Raw genomic sequence first — 23792 nt, 5'->3', positions numbered from 1 at the left:
GCCACTGGATGCTTCGATTTGGCCCCACAGGTGGATAATGGCTCTCACTCTTACCTATGGTTTCCCTGTGGCTGTACCCAGAGCCCCAGAGAGCTGGGGGTTGGATTTCAGAGCCCCAGGCCAGGGGCTGTCGAATCTGGTCACTGGTGACAAGCTGAGGAAAGACCTGGGCAGGAGCTGCTGGGCTGGAGGAAGATCCAGAATAAGGAACCAGGTCTTAGGAATCCCTGGGTGAGGGTGGAGTGTCAGGATCTGTGGGTCTGGGGGTGGGGTGGGAGAAGGGGGCGCTTAAAGGGTAGACCCTGGGAAGCAGGTTTACAGAGAGGACGTTTTTACAAGTTTCTAATTATATTTATTTGGAGTTTTCCTCTGGCGGTTTGAAGCTGTTAACAGCAGGAACCTGTATCCCTGGTGTTTGTTTTTGTTTCTAACCAGCTGCTTGGCCCAGCACAGTGAATCCAAGGGCTGGAGACACCTGCCCACTGCCGCACTGCCCACCCCTTCCTCCCTGCAGCGCTGCCTGTGCCCACCGAGCTGCACCACTCAGCCCTGCCCTCCTCCCTGCTGCCCCATGCCCAGGCCTCCTGCTGTTCGTTTCCCACCGTGCGGGCCATGGTTATGCAGGGCTGTTTGCTTCCTGCTGAGTCGGGTGGGAGGAGGCACCACACCCGTGCAGGCATGGGGTCCTCTGTCCAGTGTTTAAGACCCAGCATCTGTGGGAGGGGGCACTGGACTGGGAGCACCAGTCTTGACTGCATGGCTCTGCTCTTTCCCGACATGCACTCTGGGCTTGTTCCTCATCTGTACCATGAGAGGCAGGACCGGTTAAAAACCAAATGAACTCATATGTGAAAGAAGTTTGCACCCATAATGGAATCACACATCGTCATCTGCCATCATCGTTCTTTATGTTGTTATTCTTCCCATCAGTTTAGAGAGTAAGACTGATACTTAGGAAGCTGGAACCTGCCTCTGCCCACTGCCTGACTCCCTGCCCCTCCCTCCCAGTGCTCTGTTCTTTCCTCCCCGCCTCCTCTACCCCCTACCCTACCCATCCTCTAAAGGCCTCTGACTCAGGGTTGTTGGTTTAGTCCACACTGAGAGGGAGAAAGTTCTTACCTGTTTAAAGGTACATTCAAATGAGCAAAGAGCAGGATTAGGGAAAAGGCAGGACTTCAGAGAGAAACTCATCAGGGCCCCCTGACGGGTGATGGCTCTCAGGCTCTCAGGTTCAGCCCCACTCGCTTCCAGTCACCAAGCACCAGCTGCTTTTCCTGGCTCTTCAGTTGAACAGGCCAAGCTTGTGTAAGTGGGAAGGGTACTGTTTTCAAAAGAAGAAAGTGCTCTCCCTCCTCTCTTTGGGGTCATCTGTGTGGTTTCCTGGACTCTCTCCAGGCCTCCCTCACCCCTGTCTGGGCTTTGTCGAGGCTGAGGATGGGCCCAGCCTCCATCTGAGGTGACAGAGTCTCAGCCCAGTTCCAAACCCGACGACACATTGAGAAGCCAGAGCTGGGAAGCCGGGCTCCCCCTATTGCCCTTTGGTCTGCAGGGAGAGCAGGTGTGCGGGTTCACAGGCACACGCCGCCCAACTCTATTGCAGCCGCTGTACAGCTTTCAAGGACTCAGAAGCCATGGCCTTGGGGAGCGTACCGCTTTAGTAGGGAGATAATACACATGAACTACAAGTTAAGTGATGGCACAAGGTAGTGTAGAAGAGGCGTCACAAGATAGAGATTGGTCAGGCGCTCAGAGAGCCTGGCAGGAAGGGGTTAAGAGAAAGAATAGATCAGAGAAGGCTGGAACAGCCACCATACCTTCCCTTCCCCGCAGTGGCACCTGAACTGGGTCCTCAGTGATGGGTGAGATTTGGGCTGAAGGGGAGGAAAGTGGAGTGAGGTGGCACACGAGACATCCTGGGCTAACCTGGGGCCAGAAGGATGTCACAGCCGTGTGGGCACATGAGGACACCAGGCAGGCTGCTTTGGACCTTATCACTGGGCCCAGCAAATTTGCCCATAACTTCCCCAGCCCCTGTGAGTGGTTAGGTAAGGACTGTGGCAACGTAAAGGTGGGAGACTCTACCGAGGGGTTTCTGCTTATCCTGCTCGGCCTGCATTCCTGCTCATTTCCTTTTGTTGTTATTCCTGAGCTTGTCCTGGGCAAAATTTTGAAGTAGATGAAGTGTTTCCTCGGGGTCCCTGTGCTTCCCTTTTGGGGTCCACTTCCCCATCCTCAGAAGGGAACCTTAGGACTGCCTGTGTTATCAAAATCTGCCCTTTCTGGTGAGCCCTCTAACCCTCACACCCCACGCACGTCCTACCCCTCCTCCCTACATGTAGCTGAGTTTCTGGAGAGCTCCGCTAGGCACTGAAGCAGATCCACAGCACATGTAGGATGGCGCTGGGAAAAGCTGCTGCAGTGCCAGGCCTGTGCGTTCATGCCAGGAGAGGGTGAGGCAGGGAGGTCATGGCTCATCTGTAGTGTCTGCAGCCGCCAGTCTCCCCAGCCGCCAGTCTCCCCCAGTTCAGCTTTTGATCCAGCCCAGTGCCTGGGGTGGGGGTACGGGCATGAAAGGATAGCCTCCACAAAGAATTCTGGATGGCAGCCTTTCGGTTCCCAGCTGGCCTCTCACCCACTTCCCCTTCCTCCTTTGGGCAGTTCCCAGCGAGAGGTGAGGGAGGCAGTAGAGCAGGTATCTTCAGGGTTATGTCTCCCCCAGAGTCCCTGTTCATGCTTCCCCTGGTGCTGCATTTCCCCACACCAGGCCTAAAATGGGGCTCTGATAAGGGGAAGCAGGAGGAGACAGGGGTTCAGAAAGGATACTGGGGAGAGTGTTGGAGAGAAGGGCTAAAGATGGTGAACCTTTGTTGAGCATTTACTATCTGCCTGCATTGCCTTGCTAAGTACCTGATAAGTGGTAACTCATTTGATGCTCATGGCAGCCCCAGAGGAGGTGCTATTATTACGATTCCCATTTGCAGAGGAGGGAGCTGGAGAGCGCAGAGGCTGGCCCAGGACCACGCTGCCACGGGTGGAGATGGCATTTGAACTGACACAGTATCACTCCAGAACCCCTTTTCTCAAACACTCTGTCACGTTGTTGCCCTGCTCTCTTCCCAGCCTCAGTAAAGAGTCTATTCACATTTCCTGAATTGGGAAAAGGAAGACAGACAGGAGCCCAGCGTCCCCCTAGCGGTCCTCGTGCAGCCCGGGGAGGAGAGGGCACTTCTTCAAGGCCCCCAGGAAATGCCAGCGTGCAGCCAGTGCTGAGAACCCCTGGTCTAACCAACCCATGCCCAGCACCATCCACTGGTTTGTCAAGCCAGCTGCTAAACACCTGCACCCTGAGAGAACAGGCTGAGATGAGGCTGTGCCCATGGGTGTTGGTGGGATCCCTGTACGGACAAATTGTGGGTGGGCCGCTGTGCGGGGAAGGAGGTCTGAAAGAACGACTGACAAAAGGAGGAGATGCTGGATATAATTTGGGGCCCTATTTCAGAGCTCTGTTTTAGGCCTGTTCTGCTTTAAAAGGTTCCAGCCAAACAATCGAAGGGTCCCTTCCTCAGCAGTGACCAGCCCAGGGAGGAAGGTGGGACATGCCCCACGAGATGGCTTTAAAGCCTTGGCAGAGCAACTCAGCAGTAGCTGTACGTGAGCCGAGGCAAACTGAGTCCCCTGGGACCAGGCACTCCCCAAGAATAGGGCTGGCCAGGAAGAGCTTTGGGGAAGACAATTCTGAGCCAGATTTGGGAAGCTGGGCACAGAAGAGAAAAGAGGGCTGCATTTCAGATGTGGAGAATATGATGTGTGTGAATGTGTTGAAAGAGGTAGAATGGTCAGTTGTTGTGGAGGTTGTAGACATAATAGGAAGGAGAAAAAGTCTCCCAGAGCAGGAAGACTCTGCTGGAAAGGGGGAAGCATTGTGACCAGGGAGATGAGGGAGGGGGGTAGGATGGCAGGGAAAGCCCAGCTGCAGGAAACCTCCGAAGGCTCTGCCGGGGAACCTGGGCTGGCCGCAGTCAGCATCAGGGCCCCTCACGTACTGGTGAACATTGAATTGGGAGCAAAGGAAAGAGCCACGAGCCTAGACAACCTGCTGCAGACCCTCATGAAGCACCAGCTGATTCCGGGGCTGTACCTCTAGGATGGCCCTAGAGGGGGAGCTTCCAAATGAGTTCCACGTCGCCCTTCGGGCTGCGGGGGGAGGGATGGAGAGACACAGAAGAGGGTTCCAAGCAGGATGAACGGGGTGATTATTAGTCACTGGGATGGTCCGATGCCCCAGGCCTGCCCCTAAGGCTCCCGAGGGACAGGGTGACCATCCAGCCCTCCTCCTCCAGGGACCCAACAAGGACATATAAAACTAAGCCTAAAGCCATTCAAAGTTTGGAATTTGTTGTTACAAAATGTTTCTCCCCACCATGGAGAGTGTGTGTAAATGTGGGGACACAGAATAAGGACCAGCTCTAAGTGCCTTGTCTTTCTTTGCACATTTAACCACACTTGACATTTCCTCTTCTGTCTCACATTTATCCAACCTCCAAAACGTGACTTGAATCCCACGTCTCAGGAAGATGTTTTGGTCCTCCCAGGCCCAGGGCACCCCTTTTGCAGAACTGCTGGAGCAGTGCCGTCCAATCGGACTTCCCGTGATGTGGGAAACGTCCCCATCTGCTGTCCACCGTGGTAGGCGTTAGCCACATGTGGCTATTGAGAACTTGGCCTGTGGCTAGTACGACTGAGGAGCTGAATTTGAATTTAACAGCCACATGCGCCTAGAGGCTGCCGTCTTACACAGCACAGTGCCAAGCGTCCGCTGTCTGAATCAGTGATTTCATACTTACCATCTCAAGCTCCCATACATAGGGGATCTACCAGACACTTGGTTAGGTTATTTTACACAGATTGTCTCATCACCTGTTCACAGCCTCTCATGAGGAGGTATCATCGTCCCCATTTTAAGGAGAAAGAAGTGAAAGAATCAGAAAAACCTCCCTAGAGAGCCGTAGAGCTGGGCTTGAATCTGGGACTGGCTGGTTCCAGAGCGGAGGCTCTTTCTACGATAGTACATTTCTCAGTACCATGTTCTCTCTTCATCAGTTGGACAAACTGATTCGCCACGCAACCTCTCACTCTCTACAGAGGTCCCTCATGCCTCTCTTATGAACTAGTCTGACCTGCTCCCTCTTCTCCGTTCTCTCACTTTGGGATGACTTCCCGGGGGGGCCAGCAGGTAGACACCTTGACAGCAGGGCCTGAGTGAGCTGGAGAAGTGTGAATTCCGGCCATGGTGGACTGCTGGACGGCAGCACAGGAGGCCAGGAGAGCTGGAGAGGAGAGTGCAGCGCTGAGAAGAAGCCTGCAGGTTGCAGGCAGGATGTTTGGGGGCACGCTTCCAAATTTCATGTCTGTTCTTAGCCCTAGGACACCTCCTCAGTCCTGTCTCCCAAAGTACTTCTTGAAATATGAAAGCAGAGGACAGTTAACTGTTTCAAGCTGGGACGCATGTGTCTATACATTTGGAATGATTACTGGTCCACTCATTCATTCAGTAAAAAACATGAACTACCTAAGGATTTGGATTCAATAAGTCAGCAGTAAGGCCTGAGAATCTGCATTTTTTTAAAATTTATTGGGGTGACAATTGTTAGTAAAATTACATAGATTTCAGGTGTACAATTCTGTATTACATCATCTATAAATCCCATTGTGTGTTCATCACCCAGAGTCAGTTCTCCTTCCATCACCATATATTTGATCCCCCGTAGAGAATCTGTATTTTAACAAAAGCCAGGCAATTCCACGGTCCACAGATCGCACCTGGACGTTAGTCTTGGTTTCAAATCTCCTTTCTTTTACTTGCAGTTTGCTACTTGTACGCTATCTTGGGTTTGCCAGTTCACAGCTAGAATAGTGTCTTCTCCTGTGATCTTCCCTTTAGCAGAGATTGTCAATCTGGCTGCATACTAGATTCACCTGGGAGCTTTAGGAAACTACTGCTGGCCAGGCCCCAGCCGGACTAGCTGACCAGAGCCCCTGGGGTGGTGCTCGGGTGTCTCCTGGGGGAGTTGACTCATGTGCAGCCAGGGTCGGGGCCCCCTGACCTCATCTCTAATGTCTTCGTGACACAGCCACGTCCCGTTTCGTGTTACTTACTTGTGTCCCTTTTGGGTGGGCCGAGTCACCTCGGAGCCTCCCCGGCCTTTCACAAACACCTTACACATCATTTTCAACCAAATGAAACATTTCCCTCTATTTCAGTTCAGTTTTAGGGGCACCACAACCTTGCCCCAGAAGTGGGAGTCTTTTGCCCAAAGGCGATAAATGATTCTTGTTCCTCTGTCCGTTCTGAACTGTGCTCTGTTGGCTCGATCTTGGCTGGCCTCTTCCTTTGGCACAGCTGTGAGAGGCATCTCATGTCAGAGTGAGGACCCGGAGAGAGTGGAGCACCTGCCATTAGATGGAAGCGCTCAGGGTGTGGGCAGGATGGGCCTGCCTGAGTCAGCGGGAGAGCCAAGGGCTGCACTTAGCAGACTCGCGGCGGCTGGTACCAGCCCCTGCCAGTTCCTGGTCCCCGGTGCTGACAGTTGAGGGGCCGAGGGAAATTTTCCAGGATGGAACTTCTTTCCTGTAAAGATTTTGGCACCATGTGGGCAAGTAGAAGGAGGCCTGGTCTCAAGCAAAATCATGAAGCAGAGGAGGATTCCTCAGATGTCCCATCTCCCTTCCTTCCTCCTTTAATTACCAGTGGCTGCGCGGACCCTGCCTGTTTCCCAGGGGCCGCTGTCCCCGTGCTTTTTCTCCCCCTCCCTCTAAGTTTGGTCCTAAGAAAGGTCAACTAATTCACATTAAGTTGAATATTTCTAATCAAGTTAAGTGTGCTACCCAGTCTCAGGGTTTTTGTTTGTTTTTAAATCAAAGAGGAGTGTTTCAAATGATGGAATTTTAATTGTCATTGTGGATTAGTATTTTTGAGGGAAGTGGGGGTTCTTTCTGAATTCCTGAAATTACGGAGTTGGGCCCCTGCTCTACTTTAGAGGAGAGGGGATTTTGCTGTTGGGGAACTACCTTCAAGACACTGTTTGGGACGCGCCAACAGAGGGTCTCATGTACTCGCTCTGCCCCTGCCAGATGTGGATGAGTGTGTGGAGGGGACTGACCACTGCCACATTGATGCCATCTGCCAGAACACCCCACGGGCCTACAAGTGCATCTGCAAGTCCGGCTACACGGGGGATGGTAAACACTGCAAAGGTGAGGCGGGGACGCGCGTCTGGAGAAGAGGGGGCGCGGAGAGGAGAAAACGCGCCAGTGCCGCACGTGGCCACACTGCATTACACTAAGGCCTGCAGTCCCCACTGGCATGGGGAGGGAGGTTGGGGGGCACTCTTTCTTCCCAGAGAGGACGCCATTTTCTCATTTGCACGAAGGCACCATGTAGGCCAGCTGAGGGAGGCCCTGGTGGGAAGAGTTCACCACCAGACAAACCGGACTGGGTGGGCGGACGAAGGTCTGAGGTTCCCTGACATTGGAACCTCCATCAGTAGACCCTTACACCATGCCCACTAAGGATGATAACAGACAGTTTATCCCAGGGGAGATTTATACTGTAAACAAACACATCTTCCCCTCATAATTAAAGCAATGCAACAAATTAAAGCATCGTTGAGATGTTATTTTAAATTTACAACCTTCAGTGTTGATAAGATTTCAGTGGACAAGGTACACTCGTTAATTCCAGGTGAAATTATAAATTGGAAAGTGATTTTCCATTTATATACCTAGCAGGAATCCTAAAAGGCATATATATATATATATATATATATATCTCCTTTGACCCAGGAATTTTACTTTTAGGAACTTACTCAAAGGAAATTCAAAGAAACAAAGTAATATATGGGAGAAGTTCTCTGATGCATTATTTATGACAAGGAAATAAATGGCAGAAATCTAACAATAGAGAAAAGGATTAACAAATTATGATATAGCAACGCAGTGGGATATTCTGCAAGCACGTACAGTGGTAATTAGACGGGATGCAAACGTGAAAATGTTTATGCCATAAGTTTAGATGAAATGCAAAATGGTTTGTAGGGTATGGAAGTAACTACACACACACACACACACACACACACACACACACACACACACACGGTGGTGTATTTCTTAAAACCACCGCAAGGCTGCGCCCTGGGAGGACAGCGGGGATCCAGGTGGGTGCAGCTGCCTCAGCCCCTCTTCGCCCACAGATGTAGACGAGTGTGAACGAGAGGATAATGCAGGCTGTGTGCACGACTGTGTCAACATCCCTGGCAATTACCGATGTACCTGCTATGACGGATTCCACCTGGCACACGATGGACACAACTGTCTGGGTGAGTGAGGGAGAGGGGGTGTGGGTGGGGTGCTTTGTGGCGATGGAGGCGTTTTCAGCATTTCCCATTTCCCAGGCAAGGAGAGGAAAGTGACCAAAGAGCTGCATTCCCACAAAACAGAGAACAAGGTCAGCCTCCCCTTTAAGACTGGGCACTGAGGATGAGATAATCCTGCTGCTGGATGAAAAACATCAGCGGAGATGCTGCCAGAAAGTGCTTCCAGGGCAAGGGCCAGGAGATGACAGCAGTGGGTTTAGCCCGGGGGTGGTGCGTGGTGGCAAGGTGATTTGGCTGCAGACAGACTCTGGCTCTGCTGCTCACCAGCTGTGGGGCCTTGGGCAAATTCGCTATCTCTGGGAATCCCAGCTTTTTCATCTCTAAAGTGGGGATGGTAATATCCCACTCAAAGGGCTGCTGGGCAAATGCCCATGAGAACATGTACAAAGAGCCCTGTACCATCCCTAGCACATCGTAGGTGCTCAATAAACAGGAGGAATGTTATCCATGCCGCTGCTGCTGCCCTGTGCCCTGGGGGCCTTTGACCCTTAAAGGCTGGTTTTCTCCCAGCTCTTTCTGCAGTCTCCACGCTCACCCTCTCCTTACTTCTGAGACCTCAATCTGACCTGATCTCGTTTGACCTGGGAGCTGGATCAGAGAGAGGAGAACTGGATCAGAGAGGGAACTAAACTCAACTTTGGTTGAATGTACTGGGACCATGTTAGATTTTTCCCCCAAGTAGAAAAGGCCCATAGTAGAAAAGGATTTGTGATGTGTACCCAGGGGTCCTTCCCCAAATTCTTTCTCTCTGGTGCCAAAACAGACATAGGAGACTGGAAGAACAGAAGACCAGGAAAGGAAGAGAAGCAAGAGGAATGATGCCCAGAAAAGCAGTCTAGGCTGCTCTCCCACCCTCCACCTGACCAAACAGATCAATTATCTGAGGTCCAATTGGCCTAGGAGAGCCTTCTTACTACAGAGCTGCCTCTAAACGCCGTCACATTCCATCCTTGGGCCAGCCTATAGGTTTCCACTCCCGCCCCTGGCCTCTCAACCCCGATTCCTGCTGGGCCCTTACCCACAGCCCTGGCCACCTCTCTTACCACTGCAGCTACCAGGGAAGGACCTCACTTCTCATCTGCCCAGTCCCCTGTGAGGGCCTCTTTGGGAACTGCTTTGGAAAGAGAAGCTATGACTCTTGGACCAAGACAGTGAGCTGCCTACAGGACCTCAAACATCAGCCTTTGAGTTCTTTGGTTGTTTTTGACCTCTCTAGGCCCCCAATTCTCATCAAGTCTTGTTTCCTTGTAAAACCAGCCAGAAGGATAAGAGCATGAGTAGGTATGGAAGGTGTCCGGGGCAGCAAGGCCTATCTAACGGTTGGGGTTCAAAGTCTCAACTCTACTTTTGGCTTTTAGGGGAACTTGGAGTAAGTCATCCATGCCCCAGGCGGGCCTCAGTTTCCCCACTGAGAATTGGAAGAACTTTTTGCTACTAGAATAGCAAAGTCACAAGGTTGCAATAGAAGGGAACAAAGAAGGATAGAAGGTAGGATGGGGCGAGAGAGGGAAGACAGGGACGGGGAGAAGTGGGGAGTGTAGCAACAGAGAGGCAGGGACAGGAACGAGGCGAAGGCGGACCTCCTCAGCTTTCCTCACAGGTGCGTTTCTCGGGCAGGGGCCTGCTGGATCCGGGCCCCTTGGCCCTTGGCCAGAAGGGGAAAGGTCAGGGTTTCGGGACTCAGCAAAGCGGATGGGAAGAGAAGGGCAGATGGAGCCCTCAGGAACTAGCCGTTCCATTTGGTGACCACTCTCCCTCATGCCTCCCGAGGCGAGGAAACCTGAGAAGGGCTGCGGACGTGAGAGGGCAGTAGGTAGCACAGAGACAGTCAAGGCACTGACTGGGAGCTCCAGGAAGAGCTTGGCTCTGGGAGGGACCTGGGGGTGGTGATTAGGGTGTGACATGGCAGCCCCCCCATCCCTCCCTCCCAAGCTGCCAGACTTTGTTTTGTTAAACCAAAATAGGAGAGAGGCTAGGGAACACGGCAGCAAGCCCAGACATGGAGGGAGGGAAAGGAGGGCAGGGCCGTGGCCTGTCCACTGACATGGTCTCTGCCCCGCAAGGAGTTGAGGCTCGCTGCCTTTCTCCACCTGCCCCTCCGACCTCAACACCATGGCCACAGTGGTGCCTGCACACGGAGCCCTGGCTCAGGTTCCCTGATTCCCTGGCTGCTCATCACAACCGGCTGCCCCAGTTCCTCTCACCATGCAGTCTCCATCCTCATCTCCTTCTGTGTCCCCCTGGCTCTCTTCTTTGCTGATGCCCTCTGCCCTCAGACCCAATTTCAATAGGTTAGGGAAAGGGGGGACATGTCTTCACCTAAGGGAGCCATGTTAATGTCCTTCCCCACTGGTTAGCTCCCCAGCTCTGCCCTCCTAGGGCGGCCTCTTCAGACGCAGTGGAATATGAGGTGATCAGTGGGTGAGAACTGCCTGGTCTCAGGCTGGGCGTGGGGTTGGGGACGCGGGGGAGGTGTGTGTGCTGGATCCTTCAGACTGCCCCCAGCTCTCGGTGCTAGAGTCTCAGGACACTGCCTAGACCCTGGTCGGCATCCCACGGCCTCACCACCCACTGTCCTGCACAGATGTGGACGAGTGTGCCGAGGGCAATGGTGGCTGCCAGCAGAGCTGTGTCAACATGATGGGCAGCTATGAGTGCCACTGCCGGGAAGGCTTCTTCCTCAGCGACAATCAGCACACCTGCATCCAGCGGCCAGAAGGTCAGCCCATGCGCTCCTAGGCTTTTCTCCCCATCTGCTCCGGAGCTTTCCCTCAGTACCCCCCCAGGTCTCAGCCTCCGCTCTCAACTCCACCACCTCCTTCTTCTCTTGTCCCTCAACCCAGTCACATCCTAAGGGCTCCATGGACAGACGCTTTGTCTCAGAGCAAAGTCTGGGAGAATTCATTTGGGGTTGGAGTCAGTGTGGGATCAGGGCCACTACAGGGCGTCCTCTGTGTCCCGGTCATTCCTAATTGATTGTACCCTGCTGAGCTCTAAGCTGCTGTGATCTGGGAGGGCCCCCCCCGCCATGCCTTATCCTTGGATGGACTGGGAATCTCAGGCAGGAATAGTGGGGGGGGGGTTGTCTGTTTCTGTGGCTCCTCCCCCAGATGGTGACATTTCTGAGGGCAGGGACTATGTTTCATTCATCTTTGTATCTGCAGCACCTAATATACTGCCCTGCATGTAGTGGGAGCTTATTAAATATTTGTTAAATAAGATCATATGATAATTATGTGTACCAATTCCTCCCCACTCACATCACGTTATCTTCTTCCGGGTTTGACTGTAAACTCTTTGAAGAAAGAGATTGTGTCTTGTATTTTATCTTACGTATGGGTCCTTCCTCAGTCCAGCCAGTACCTACCTAGCACAGCGCTGGGCAATTATTAGACACTAGCTTTTGGTTGTTGGAAGGAGAGGGGACATGCAGGTATTTGGGGCTGAGTAGCTCTGAACTCTGCTCTTTAGCGCCCAGCTCTGTGGGCGGGACAGGGAGCCTGTGAGGGGAGAGTCAGTCTCCAGTCCGTATGGCAGCCTCAGTGGAGTTCTCCCAGTTTCCTAGGCCCTAGCTCTCCCTTCTAGTCCCTCCTCTAGGCGTCCAGAAGAACAGAGTTTCACCCCGCTCCTCTTCCCTTTTAGAAGGAATGAACTGCATGAACAAGAACCACGGCTGTGCTCACATTTGCCGGGAGACTCCCAAAGGCGGCATCGCCTGTGAATGCCGCCCTGGCTTCGAGCTCACCAAGAACCAGCGGGACTGTAAATGTGAGCTACCCGGGGTGGCTGTGGGGAGAAAGGGAGACACAGAGGAGGGGTGTGGGGCCTGGGAAGCAGGAGGTGGGAGAACAGGGGGCTGGGAACCGTGCTGCGGAGACTGTGGTACCCAGGCAGAAGCAAGCTGACAGGACTCCTCCCTCTTTGCACAGTGACGTGCAACTATGGTAACGGTGGCTGCCAGCACACGTGCGATGACACAGAGCAGGGTCCCCGGTGCGGCTGCCATGTCAAGTTTGTGCTCCACACGGACGGGAAGACGTGCATCGGTGGGTGAGGCCAGTGGAGAACTCAGTCCACCTCTGGGGGGGGGGGCCCTTGGGAACCAGGGGAGTGGGAGCACGTGGAGCCCAGGTGCTGGGCACAGGATGGCTAGTGAGCGAACTGAAGACCCACAATGCCAGGTCTAGTGAGGGGCAGCTCTGAGGCCTGAAGGGCTCACCAGACCCTCTTCTCCCGCCCCACCCATTGGTTCCACTGCCCCCTGCAGGCAGCCTCCCCACCCTCTTTATCCAGGATAAAGTGTTGCCAAAGTGAGAATAATTAGCAGAGGTGCTTGTTGACCAGGCTGTGGTTGACACGGGGGAGGAGAGCTGGGGCAATTCAGGAATAAGCCTGACCAGAGGCCCTGGTTGACTAGTGTGGTGAGATGGGAACTGTCACAGCCCCTGTCCGCACTCTGGAACTAAGGGTGGGACAGGGTGCTCGTTCCTGGAACAGCCAGCCCTGAACTGACAAATGGGGTTTCCTGACTCCAGGTATCTTTTTTCCTTTTTATCCTTTCTCTCCTCACTCTCCTATAAATCCCCCTTCCACTCCCTCACCCTAGCCCCCCCATTTCCTTCTCTCTCCTCTCCTCCTGATTTCCTAAGCCTTACCTCACATATCTTCAGGTACCATAGATGAGTTTAATTCCTAATTCCCTAAGTCTTTAGGTCTTTCATGAAGGCCCATTACTGTGTGCTCACAGAGTGCTGAGAAAGATGATGGGACAGGCGTCCCCTTGGAGGAGTGGGACATGAAAGGGAAGAGTTTGGGCAGGGGGGACACTGTGCCTTGAGCCAGGCAGGGGGCGAGCTTGTTCTGTGGGCACAGTATTTATGGATGGCCATTCATCTCGTGGGCTACTCCGTCATGCCGGGGAGAGGGAGGTCTGAATGCACGCCCTCTGTGTCTATCAGAGACATGACATTCAGCTTAAGAACCAGACTCTCCCCTGTCTCACTCCAGAGACCCCCCCCCCCCCCCCCCCCCCCGTGCAGACAGCAGTCTTGCCCCCAGACACAAGAACAGGGCAGCCGATGAGGCTGTTAAAGGTGTCCCTTGGGTACCTGTTCCAGAGACTTGCATACTCAGTTCTAAAGTTCTTTAATTAAAATCTCACCTGCTACATGTTTCCCTCTGAACTAACTCTTCAGAGATCTTGGAACATTTTTAGATCTTCCTGTTGCCTTCTCTAGGCTGGTTGTTCCAGCTCCTTTCATTTTCCCCTCATAAATCTAATTCTGCTTCCCAAACCTCCCACCATTCCCTGGATACACTCACACGTCCCCAGGGTCTCCCCAAAGACTGCATGCAGTCCCCGAGGAAAAGCCCGTGGATGTGGGGAGGGTCCCTCTCAGGTTTCTTTCTGTTCAGATGATCCTGGCCATGGCTGCTTTGGAAAATACCCCTATTCAGCTTGAGCTCTTCCCTAAAGCAAGACCCATTCTGCCTTCGAGGCCACTGCCAAGGGAGGTAGACGAGAGCAAAGAGGCTGTTGGAAGGTTCACAGCTGTATTCTTTCCGGGTTCCTCTCCCTCTTCTCCCATAGAACTGATTTTACCTTGCCCTGCATCTCATTTTCCTCCCCAGCCCTGGTAGGAGGAAACGCCATGGCTCGGGGCCATCAGGATATTCAGATTTAGCGGGGAGACGGAGTGCAATGTAGTTTAGCGGACAGGATGGGCACCCTTTGGGATTTGGCAGCTTCTAAGACTTGAGGTTGGATCACAGCTCTGCCTCTGGCATGCTGAGTGGTACTGGGCCTATGATTGCCCCTTTCTGAGACTCAGTTTCCCATCAGTCATTTGGTAGGACCCCAGCTTCTTTGAGGACACCAGGCAGGAGAAGGCTGGGGAGTGCAGTTTTGGAGTCTCAGGGCTCTTCCTGTGGGGCTAGTGGTTTGGGCCTGCAGGGTGGGGGAGGGCCGGGGGAAGGGCCGGGCACGGTGGGCCTCAGTGGCTCCTGCCCACATCTAAACAGCTTTTTTACAATGTCAAACAGGGGAAAGGCGGCTAGAGCAGCACATCCCCCCTCAGGCCGTTTCTAATGGTAAATATGTCTGCTCTCTCCACTTGCTCTCACTGGCTTGCTAGGGGAAGGGCTAACACATGGGGCCTCCCACTAACCGCATGCCCACTGGACCCTGACTGGGCTCTAGCCTGCCAGCAGGGCTCCCCTGGCAGCCTGGGTACTGGGCCCACTGAGTGTCTCCTGAGTCCCAAAGAGCGGGCCCAGGAACCTTCATGTTGATTTTGTCTCTGATCCTGTCATCTCCTCTGCTGCTCGCTCCTTCCACCGTCTCCCTCACCCACCCTCTAACACCTCACCCCTTCCCAACCATCTGCCTCCCTCCCTCTCTCTGCCTCTGCACAGCTCAAGACCCAGCCAGCTCCACCTTACCCATCGTGTCCACTGGGCCACCTGAGATAGTGGTGGGGTAGGGTTAGATGCCATCCCCTCGTTGGGCTTCTTACCCATATTAGCTCACATTCCCAGCGTCACTCACTCCTCTCTCCCACCATCATGGTGTAGAGCATGACATTTGAGTTCAGACAGAGCTGAGTTTGACTTCTGGCTCTGCCACGTTCTAACTGTATGACCTCAAGCAAGCTACTGTCCTCTCTGATCCTCAGTTTCCTCTTCTGTAAAATGGGCAGGACGATCCTCCCTTAGGGTTGCTGTGATTGAGATAGTGGGTACAGAGCATCTAGGAAGCTCCTGGCACAAAGTAAGCAGAGTAACTTATAGTTTTAATACTGTGACCTGAAGAAGAAAGTTGAGGCCATGCCATCCTGCTGCCCCAACTCTGCCCTGGAGAGCGTTGTGCTATATGGGCGGGCAGCTATGCCCAGCCTTCTGTCCAAGCTGGGATGGACACTGTGCCAGCTCTGCTGCCCCCATCCTGGATCCCTCAGAATCTACCTAAACTTGGCACAGGATCTCGGTTCCCTTCTCCCTGCTCCAGGGCTTGGCGGACCTCTTCTTATGCTAAGAACGGCTGGGCTGGAGCCTGAACTCAAAGTTCCCTCCCAGCCCAGATTCCTTCCCAGGTCTGAGGGAACCTCAGGAGACTGAGGTGGGAGTGGCACATAGGAGATCCCACGGTGGCTGCTCCCAAACCTGGGCATTTCAGGACCCGGATGTGAGCAGGGACCCAGAGGCAGAGCTGGCCTTTCTTCTGTTGCCCTTGCCTTGCTGGTCTCCTCAGTGACAAGCGTTGGGCTGGAGTTTTCGGAATCAGACATTCCAGATGATAGTACTGGCTGGTGCCTTTCTCAGTCCGTTGCCCTAACTGTTAGAACATCTCTCCTCTCTTCCCTAGTGGCGGCCTTGGGATTTTGTCTCTAGTGGGAGAACTCTAGATGCTTGGAGGATGTCCCTTGCCTCCTCCTCTTGAGCTGATGGTTTTTCCCTGGGTTCACCTGACACTCCTCAGCTGCAGTTTAAACATGGTTTTCTCCTGCTCTGAATTCAGAAAATAGGGAGTGACCCATCCACACCCTACTTCTCTGATCTCTAGGCAAAGGGAACATTTACCGGCAAAGGGAAGGAACATTACTGGTCAGGAGAGGGAGCAACAGAAGAGACTTAGTTCTGAGGTTCTGTTTCACCTACCTTCTTACACCCTTCCTTCTCTGATCCTTCTTCTTTTGCCCCCCGTCCTCCCCCCTCCCAGGACCAATCTCCCCGTTAGGAAAGTAAAGCAACAGAACAGCCAGCTTATTTATCTCCATCTGGTACTGAAAGGAAGGCTCAGGAGGAGCTGGAGGTGGCCTGGAAGGGGCCGGGAAATGACTGAGTATGTGCTGTGTCCTCTGAGGACGAGCAGTCCATCCTGGATCGGGGATCTTTCTTAAGACAGCTGGGCAGGGAGGAAGAGGAATTGATGGCCATCCCTCGCCGTCTTAGGAATCGCCACGCTCACTCCTCCCGAGATTGTCCCACCAGGATCCCCCCACCCACCAGAGATGGGGGGCTGGAAAGAGGCGGGAACTGCTGTCTGTCCCTCCTTGCTCCCTGGCAGCCGTGACTCCCATCCTCCCCGCGCCCTCCCCTCTCCACCGCCTCCACCCCCTCAGCACATTCCTGCCTGACAGCTCTGGCTTGTACCTGCCTCACTGCTGTCCACCTTGTTTCAATCAAGTAGGGGGCAGGGAAGTGGACTGCTTGGCTGCACTGTGAGGGGATGGGGGCTGGGAGCCCGGCCTGACGCTCCTTCTGAAGTGCCGGGAGGCAGCTGAGGCCTTCCCTCAGCCTCTGTGCTGTGCGCCCAGCTACCCTACAGGTCGGGACTCCTCCAGGCCCATAACCTGGTTACCGTCCCCCGCCTCCCTCCTACACAGAGACCTGTGCTGTCAACAACGGGGGCTGTGACAGCAAGTGCCACGACGCAGCCACGGGCGTCCACTGCAGCTGCCCCGTGGGCTTCATGCTGCAGCCAGACAGGAAGACCTGTAAAGGTAAGGGCGGGAGGGGAAGGGGTTGGCGGGGGAGACGGGGTACCTGGCCCGGGACCACACCTCCTCCACCCCCGGGAAGCTGTCCCGATTAGACAGAACTGAGGACAGAACTCGGGCTTGTCTTCTGTCCACCTTTCCCATCTCAGTTCAAGGGGCACAAAAGTCTGGCCAGTTCCTTAGAGTCCCCTGTCTTACACTGTCTTATTTTCCCTACTTTCATTCCTATCCCATACAGGTCCCTAACCCTCTTGGTTAATGAACATGCCATTTACATTTGTCTCTGGGTCTAGAAGGATATTTGAGCCCTGTGTGTACACAAGGTCACAAGTGTATTCCATAGCCTTCTTAACCCACATTCCCAAGACCTTCCCTTTGAAAAGACAGTACCAGTCAGAGAGGCAGAATAGGGTAGCAGTTGGGAGTGCTGATGCTGGAGCCTGGCTACCAGGGTTCAGATCCCAGCTCCACCTCTTACTAGCTCTGTGATTCTGGGCAAGTTACTTAGTATCTCTGTGCCTCAGTTTCACCACAGTAGTGGTGCTTGCCAAATGTGAGGATTAAATGAGTTATATATAAATTATAAAGTACTTAGAACAGTGCCTGACAAATGATAAACACTTGGTGTTAGCCATTAATATGGTATAATTTCCCACACAGTCCATTGTATTGCCCCTCTTTTAATTAGCCAGGTCTAGGGGGAAAGTGAGGGAGGGGAGGGAAAGGAGGGGAGGGCAAGGGAGGGTAACCAAACTGAAAATGATTCCCTGGTCATAAGGAGTAGGGACTGGAAGGTATGGGCTCATTCTTTGTGTCTTTTGGCCCAACAGCTGGCAGAGAGGACGGGGAGGGCTGGGGCAGCAGGTCAGACAGCAGAGTTGAGAGGTTCCCTGCTGGGAAGGGCTGTTGACAGGTATGCTAAGAGCGAAGTGGAAGGCTGCCCTCCCTGCCCCTCCCCCAAGTAGGGGTGCGTAGCCTGCGTCCTGTCTGCCACCAGCTTGGGGAACTTGACCTCAGGAAGGAAGCCGCTCACCCCCGCCCCCCCTTCCCTTCCTAGTGCTGAAAGCTGCCTCAGGCCTGAGTCTCTCCAGACCTCTCCCAGTCCAGCCCCCTGCCTGGCCCACACCCCTCCCCCATCAGCTACCCAGCCTCACTGGCTCTTCTGGAGGTCCTCCCTGCCTGGCCTATCTCCCAGCTTCTCCTCTCTGAAGGGCTGCTCCCTTGAATCTCCAGGTCTCTGTGCCACCTCCTCACCCGCCCTCCTGGGCTCCTGTGACAGGCAGGAATGGGGAGCAGGAAAGGGATAAACCCTCTCCACCAGCCTTTTGGGGGAAGGGCCAGCAGCAGCAGAGTAAAGGACAGGACTAGCCCTGTAGGTCAAATGCCCACTTACTTCCTGCTTTAGGCAACCCCCCCCCCCCGGGGGGGCCTGACTGGTTCCCACATGTCCCCTTCTGAGAAGACTGTCTGAGGAAAGGTGTTACTAATGGCACAGATCCCTGAAGAGGGAAGAAACAGAGCTGGGAGAGAGTCAGAAGGGACAGGCTCAGGGGTCTCCTTGATTTTCCGTCTGTGATGGAGTGAGTTTGTATCTTTCTTTGTCCTCAGCCTTCAGCCTTACCTTTGATTTCCTCTACTTTGTCCTGCTTCCTCAGACATAGACGAGTGCCGCTTGAACAACGGGGGCTGTGACCACATTTGCCGCAACACAGTGGGCAGCTTTGAGTGCAGCTGCAAGAAGGGCTATAAGCTGCTCATCAATGAGAGGAACTGCCAGGGTGAGCAGACGGGGGCGATGAGACAGCCGTGGAGAGGTCCTTGGGGCAGGAGAGCTTCACACAGGCCAGACTCTGAGAAACTCAAGACACTGGAAGTTTCCATAAGCAGCGTGGTCTGCAAATGAGCGAACGTCTGCCTTCTTGGTGGCCCTGCTCTGCACTGGGGCACATGGCGGCGTGGCAAGGAGGGCGGGATGGATTTCGCCCCGATGCGTATCCTTGGCAGGGTCTGCCTAACCACACATATGCGCAGTCGGCCTGATCCACAGGCATCAGATCTCCCAGTGCCTGACGCAAAGGACTCCGAGTGGAGGGGCACAGGGGTGGGTGGGCATTGCTGAATTGCTGATCCTAGGGCTGGGCCGTGAGTAGGGGCTTTCAGTTTAAGGGGGAGAGCCAAGGCCCCTCACTTGTGCCCTTCACCTGAGCAAGGGGGTCCCAGGGTCAAGTTCCCCAAGACAGATTCAGTGACTTAGCATTCTTGCTCTTCCAGATATAGACGAGTGTTCCTTTGATCGAACCTGTGATCACATATGTGTCAACACGCCGGGAAGCTTCCAGTGCCTCTGCCATCATGGCTATCTGCTCTATGGTGTCACCCACTGTGGGGGTAAGCCAGCAGATCTGCACCCTCAGCCACCCAGCCCCTCTCACCTCCTCACCCTTCGATTGAACCAACCCCTGCGTTGGCCTGTGGCTTTGGGCAGTCTTTAGATACACTTGCCACGTCTGCATCCATTGTGATGAAATGGGAGGAAGACAACTGGGAATCGGGTATCAGGGAACAACGCCCTGCCACCAAACTTTTATCTGCCACCACCATCACTGCCGCTTGACTCCCATCCTTAGCTCCCAAACTACAGCCCCGCTGGGAGGTAGGAGTGGCAGGCTTGAGAAGGCTCATCAGCTTGGCCCCTTCTCAGTCGTCCTTTTGACTGTGGCCAGAGATAAGGGAAGGTCTTCGGTTTGGGCTTTTCTCAGGCCGGTAGTCATCTTGGACCCAAGGGCTTCACTCACTGCCCACTCCCTGGCTCCTTCTGCTCCCCCACCATTGTTTGTCTGTGTCTCCCCGCTCCTTCCCCCAGACGTGGATGAGTGCAGCATCAATCGGGGAGGTTGCCGCTTCGGCTGCATCAACACACCTGGCAGCTACCAGTGTACCTGCCCAGCAGGCCAGGGCCGGCTCCACTGGAATGGCAAGGATTGCACAGGTGGGCAGCGCCCTCTGCTGGCCACCGCCGGCACTGGAGTTTTGGGGGGTCCTGGAAAGTAAGGAGTTCTATACTGACCAAGCGTTAGGTAATACAGGGGGAAGAATATAGCCATTTGAGTTAGAGACATGAAGTTTCCAGTAAATAATCTCTTCATACTTTCACTAGTCTCTGTGTACAATTACAATTCTTCATGTAGCTAATTCTCTTTGTCCCAATTACCCGACTGAGGGAGAGGGTGGGAGAGGAAGGCCCTCTCCTCCTCAGGCTTCTCTCCCCTTCTCAGAGCCGGCAAAGTGTCAGGGCGGTCCTGGTGCCTCGAAAGCCATGCTCAGCTGCAACCGGTCTGGCAAGAAGGACACCTGTGCCCTGACCTGCCCCTCCCGCGCCCGGTTTTTGCCCGGTACGTAGAAGAGGTTGCTGGAGGGCTGGTGGGGAGGAAAGGCTGGCTGTTGGGGCAGCTCCTCGGCTCCCCTCAGAGTCATGAACCGGTGGTGGGGGCTGTGGGGGGCAGGTCAGAGCTGTGACAGCCCCCTTGTCTCAGAGTCTGAAAACGGCTTCACGGTCAGCTGTGGCACCCCCAGCCCCAGAGCCACTCCAGCCCGAGCTGGCCACACCGGGAACAGCACAAACTCCAACCACTGCCATGGTGAGTGCCCGCCCGGAGGCCCGTTCCCACCTACTCTTTTGCTTATTGGCTCCTGTCTCTCTTCTTCCTTAACCCCCTGGCCTTACTCCTTTCTGGATCTCCTCCTTTTCTCTAGCGCTGCCGCCTTGCTCCCTCTGCCACTAACATCTGCTTCCCTTGACTTTCGTAATCCCTCTCCTCCAGCCAAGCGCTGGCTTATTGCCCAGCTTCTCAACACCCTCCACAGCAGCCCTCACCCCCAGGGGGCCCCCAGGCTGTGCTGAGCTTCTACCATCCCTCTAGAGGCTGCAGTGCTGTCCGTTAAACAGCGGGCCTCCTTCAAGATCAAGGACGCCAAGTGCCGTTTGCACCTGCGAAACAAAGGCAAAGTGGAGGAGGCCGGCAGAATGCTGGGGCCAGGTCTGGACTGGGGACCCCCCTCCATCGGGATGTCTGGCCATCTAACCTTTCCCACCTCTCAGCTCCTCTGCTTAGCGAGATCTCCAAAACCCCACTGGCACCCTGAACTCTGGGAAGAGCAGGGGCAAAAGCAGTGGCAGGCACAGAGCCCAAGAAGTCCTAGGGTACCCCCCACACCCACTCATTCATATCCTAGACTAAAAGAGAACTGAGATAGTTACAATCAGAGACCTGCTGAGGTCTGTCTGGGTTGGGGTGGAAAAGTGACAGCTAGGAGTAAGAACTTTCCCTGTCCCCAGGAGGTGTCCCTGGGGTTGACAAGGCCTCTCCCCCAGGTGGTGCCCCCTGCTCTGACTGCCAGGTGACCTTCATCCACCTCAAGTGTGACTCCTCTCGGAAGGGCAAGGGCCGGCGGGCCCGGACCCCTCCAGGCAAGGAGGTCACTCGGCTCACCCTGGAACTGGAGGCAGAGGTCAGAGCCGAAGAAACCACAGGTGGGACTAGGGGCGCTGTTGGAAGGAGGGTGGAAAGGGAAGGCACAGGTAGGGGAACCACAAGTCTCAACGGCAAGGGAAGGGGCGGAGTCTGTACTAAGGGCAGACCTGCCTAATGCCAAGCCCAGAGCCAGTCCCTCTTACCTCCTATCTTTGCTCACTTTCCCCCCTGCTCATAGTCACTTTTCCTTTCTCTTCCTTCCATGACTCATACCACCATCCACTACCAGCTGGCTGTGCGCTACCCTGCCTCCGACAGCGGATGGAACGGAGGCTGAAAGGATCCCTGAAGATGCTTAGAAAGTCCATTAACCAGGACCGCTTCCTCCTGCGCCTGGCAGGCCTTGATTATGAGCTGGCCCACAAGCCGGGCCCGGTAGCTGGGGAGCGAGCCGAGCTGGTGGAGGCCTGTAGACCTGGGCAGCAGCGCACTGGGGCCAAGTGTGGTAAGGCAGCTTGCTGGGACACAGGGGAGCACGGGAGAGGGAAGGCCCGCTTGGGCCTAGCTCAGAGCAGTATGCTTTGCGGCCTCAGTGGCATCTCTCAAATTGTGAGGCAGCCAAGACCCTCCTGCCCATCATCCGCCCCTCCCTGGTCCCAGACTAAAATCTAGAAGGACAACAGGTGGGGCCACCAATCGTCCTGAACATGGCGTTGGCCTCTGATTCTCCCAAGTAGGCTTCTGTCTGTTTCCAGATACAGAGATTCTCCATGAATCTGGGGGAGCGGGAAAGGGAGTCCCAGGCCTGGGTGGTGGGAAATAGGGGGGGTGGGTGGCTAGCGCGGCCGACTCTCCCTCAGTCAGCTGCCCGCAGGGAACGTATTACCACGGCCAGACGGAGCAGTGTGTGCCATGCCCAGCGGGCACCTTCCAGGAGAGAGAAGGGCAGCTCTCCTGCGACCTTTGCCCTGGGAGTGATGCACACGGGCCTCTTGGAGCCACCAACGTCACCACGTGTGCAGGTGCCAGGGGAACAAACAATGCAGAGTGGGGTAGGGTGGGCACTGGGATGCCCGTGGGCATGGGATTTCCCAAGGGCAGGCCCAGGCTCCAGGCCACTCTCCTAGTCAACGTCCTGTTTGTGTGCCTCTGTCCCTGAGACTGGGTGACCCCAAAGGGACAACCAGGACCACCCCCATCAGAGTTCGGCCCTTGGTTCATTGCAGGTCAGTGCTCGCCTGGCCAACACTCTGTAGATGGGTTCAAGCCCTGCCAGCCATGCCCACGTGGCACCTACCAACCTGAAGCGGGACGGACTCTGTGCTTCCCTTGTGGTGGGGGCCTTACCACCAAGCACGAGGGGGCCATCTCCTTCCAAGACTGTGACACCAAAGGTGAGTGGTCTACTCACCCCATCAGGTGACATTCCGACCCCAACTACATCCCAAAAAAACTCTCCAAACCCCCAGAGCAGACCCAAGTTTGTTGTCCTACCATCTTCCCCAAACCAGGAAAGGCCCAGCTGCCTGACCAACCACACCACCCTGCTCCCAGGACCCACGCTGACCCTCCATAAGCCACGGCCTGGGAACTGGGGAATAAAGAGCAGCCCCAATTACCTTCTGCTTCAGAGAGCTGGGGGAACATTCCCCTCAATACTACTACTGAGTTTTTGTACAGGTTTGCACTGTACTCAGTTCCTGAAAGAAAAGGACTGCCAACCACTCTGTCAAGTTTGTTTTTCCCTGGGCTTAAATTGTGGCCTGGCTAGGAAAGGCTGGCACCCTGGAAGGAACTTCCAGCCGCCGGAGTGTCCAGGGTGCATGTGTGCCGCCCACCCTGTGCCCAGAGCTCCCTGTGCCGCCATCTTAACTCCCGCCTCCCCTTGTCTGCAGTCCAGTGTTCCCCTGGGCACTACTACAACACCAGTACCCATCGCTGCATCCGCTGTGCCATGGGGTCCTATCAGCCCGACTTCCGCCAGAACTTCTGTACCCGCTGTCCAGGAAACACAAGCACTGACTTCGATGGCTCCACCAGTGTGGCCCAGTGCAAGAGTACGTGGCAGGCCAGGCTGGGGAAAAGGGGCTAGAGCCTGGGAGCAAGGGGCACAGGAAGAAGCGTGTGGGGGGGTTAAGCCATCAGGGAGCGGGCTGGGACGTGGATGGGCAGGGAAGTCCCACCCTCTGTCGCTCCCCAGCCCACTCAGTCTCAGGACCGGTTTCTGGGCTGGGCCCTGTAGCTCCCTCTCCCTGGAGACAGGGTAACGGGGAGGCAGAGACAGGTGAGTTGAGATGAAAAGGTACTAAAAGAGCAGGAAGGAAGGTGGACCCGGAACTTGGAGAAGAGATGACGGGCTAGGAAGGGGACTCCCTCCGTGAGTCTGATTT

The 23792-nt window shown here is 54.8% G+C and overlaps 1 protein-coding gene across 3 annotated transcripts in view; it reads left to right on the top strand.

Moving 5' to 3' along the window:
• Positions 1-23792, top strand: part of SCUBE3 (signal peptide, CUB domain and EGF like domain containing 3) — a 36632-nt gene that overhangs the window by 5533 nt on the left and 7307 nt on the right. The window contains exons 2-19 of one of the 3 annotated variants that reach the window (XM_019738754.3): positions 7132-7254; positions 8250-8375; positions 11017-11151; positions 12075-12200; positions 12362-12478; positions 14475-14522; positions 16817-16933; positions 18586-18708; positions 19202-19318; positions 19794-19919; positions 20206-20322; positions 20464-20568; positions 20851-20967; positions 21303-21461; positions 21692-21907; positions 22263-22424; positions 22629-22796; positions 23298-23459. In XM_019738754.3, coding sequence (XP_019594313.2) covers positions 7132-7254; positions 8250-8375; positions 11017-11151; positions 12075-12200; positions 12362-12478; positions 14475-14522; positions 16817-16933; positions 18586-18708; positions 19202-19318; positions 19794-19919; positions 20206-20322; positions 20464-20568; positions 20851-20967; positions 21303-21461; positions 21692-21907; positions 22263-22424; positions 22629-22796; positions 23298-23459 — 2364 coding nt within the window. The remainder of the gene's footprint in view (positions 1-7131; positions 7255-8249; positions 8376-11016; positions 11152-12074; positions 12201-12361; positions 12479-14474; positions 14523-16816; positions 16934-18585; positions 18709-19201; positions 19319-19793; positions 19920-20205; positions 20323-20463; positions 20569-20850; positions 20968-21302; positions 21462-21691; positions 21908-22262; positions 22425-22628; positions 22797-23297; positions 23460-23792) is intronic. The other 2 variants (XM_019738755.3, XM_019738756.3) reach the window with 2 other exon arrangements.

This window comes from Rhinolophus sinicus, chromosome 2 (genome assembly GCF_057876585.1).
Source record: "Rhinolophus sinicus isolate RSI-liver-muscle chromosome 2, RSI-T2T, whole genome shotgun sequence".
NCBI classification, from domain to species: Eukaryota; Metazoa; Chordata; class Mammalia; order Chiroptera; family Rhinolophidae; genus Rhinolophus; species Rhinolophus sinicus.
Note: the sequence above shows the minus strand (reverse complement) of the source record. Positions and strands in the feature narration are given on the sequence as shown.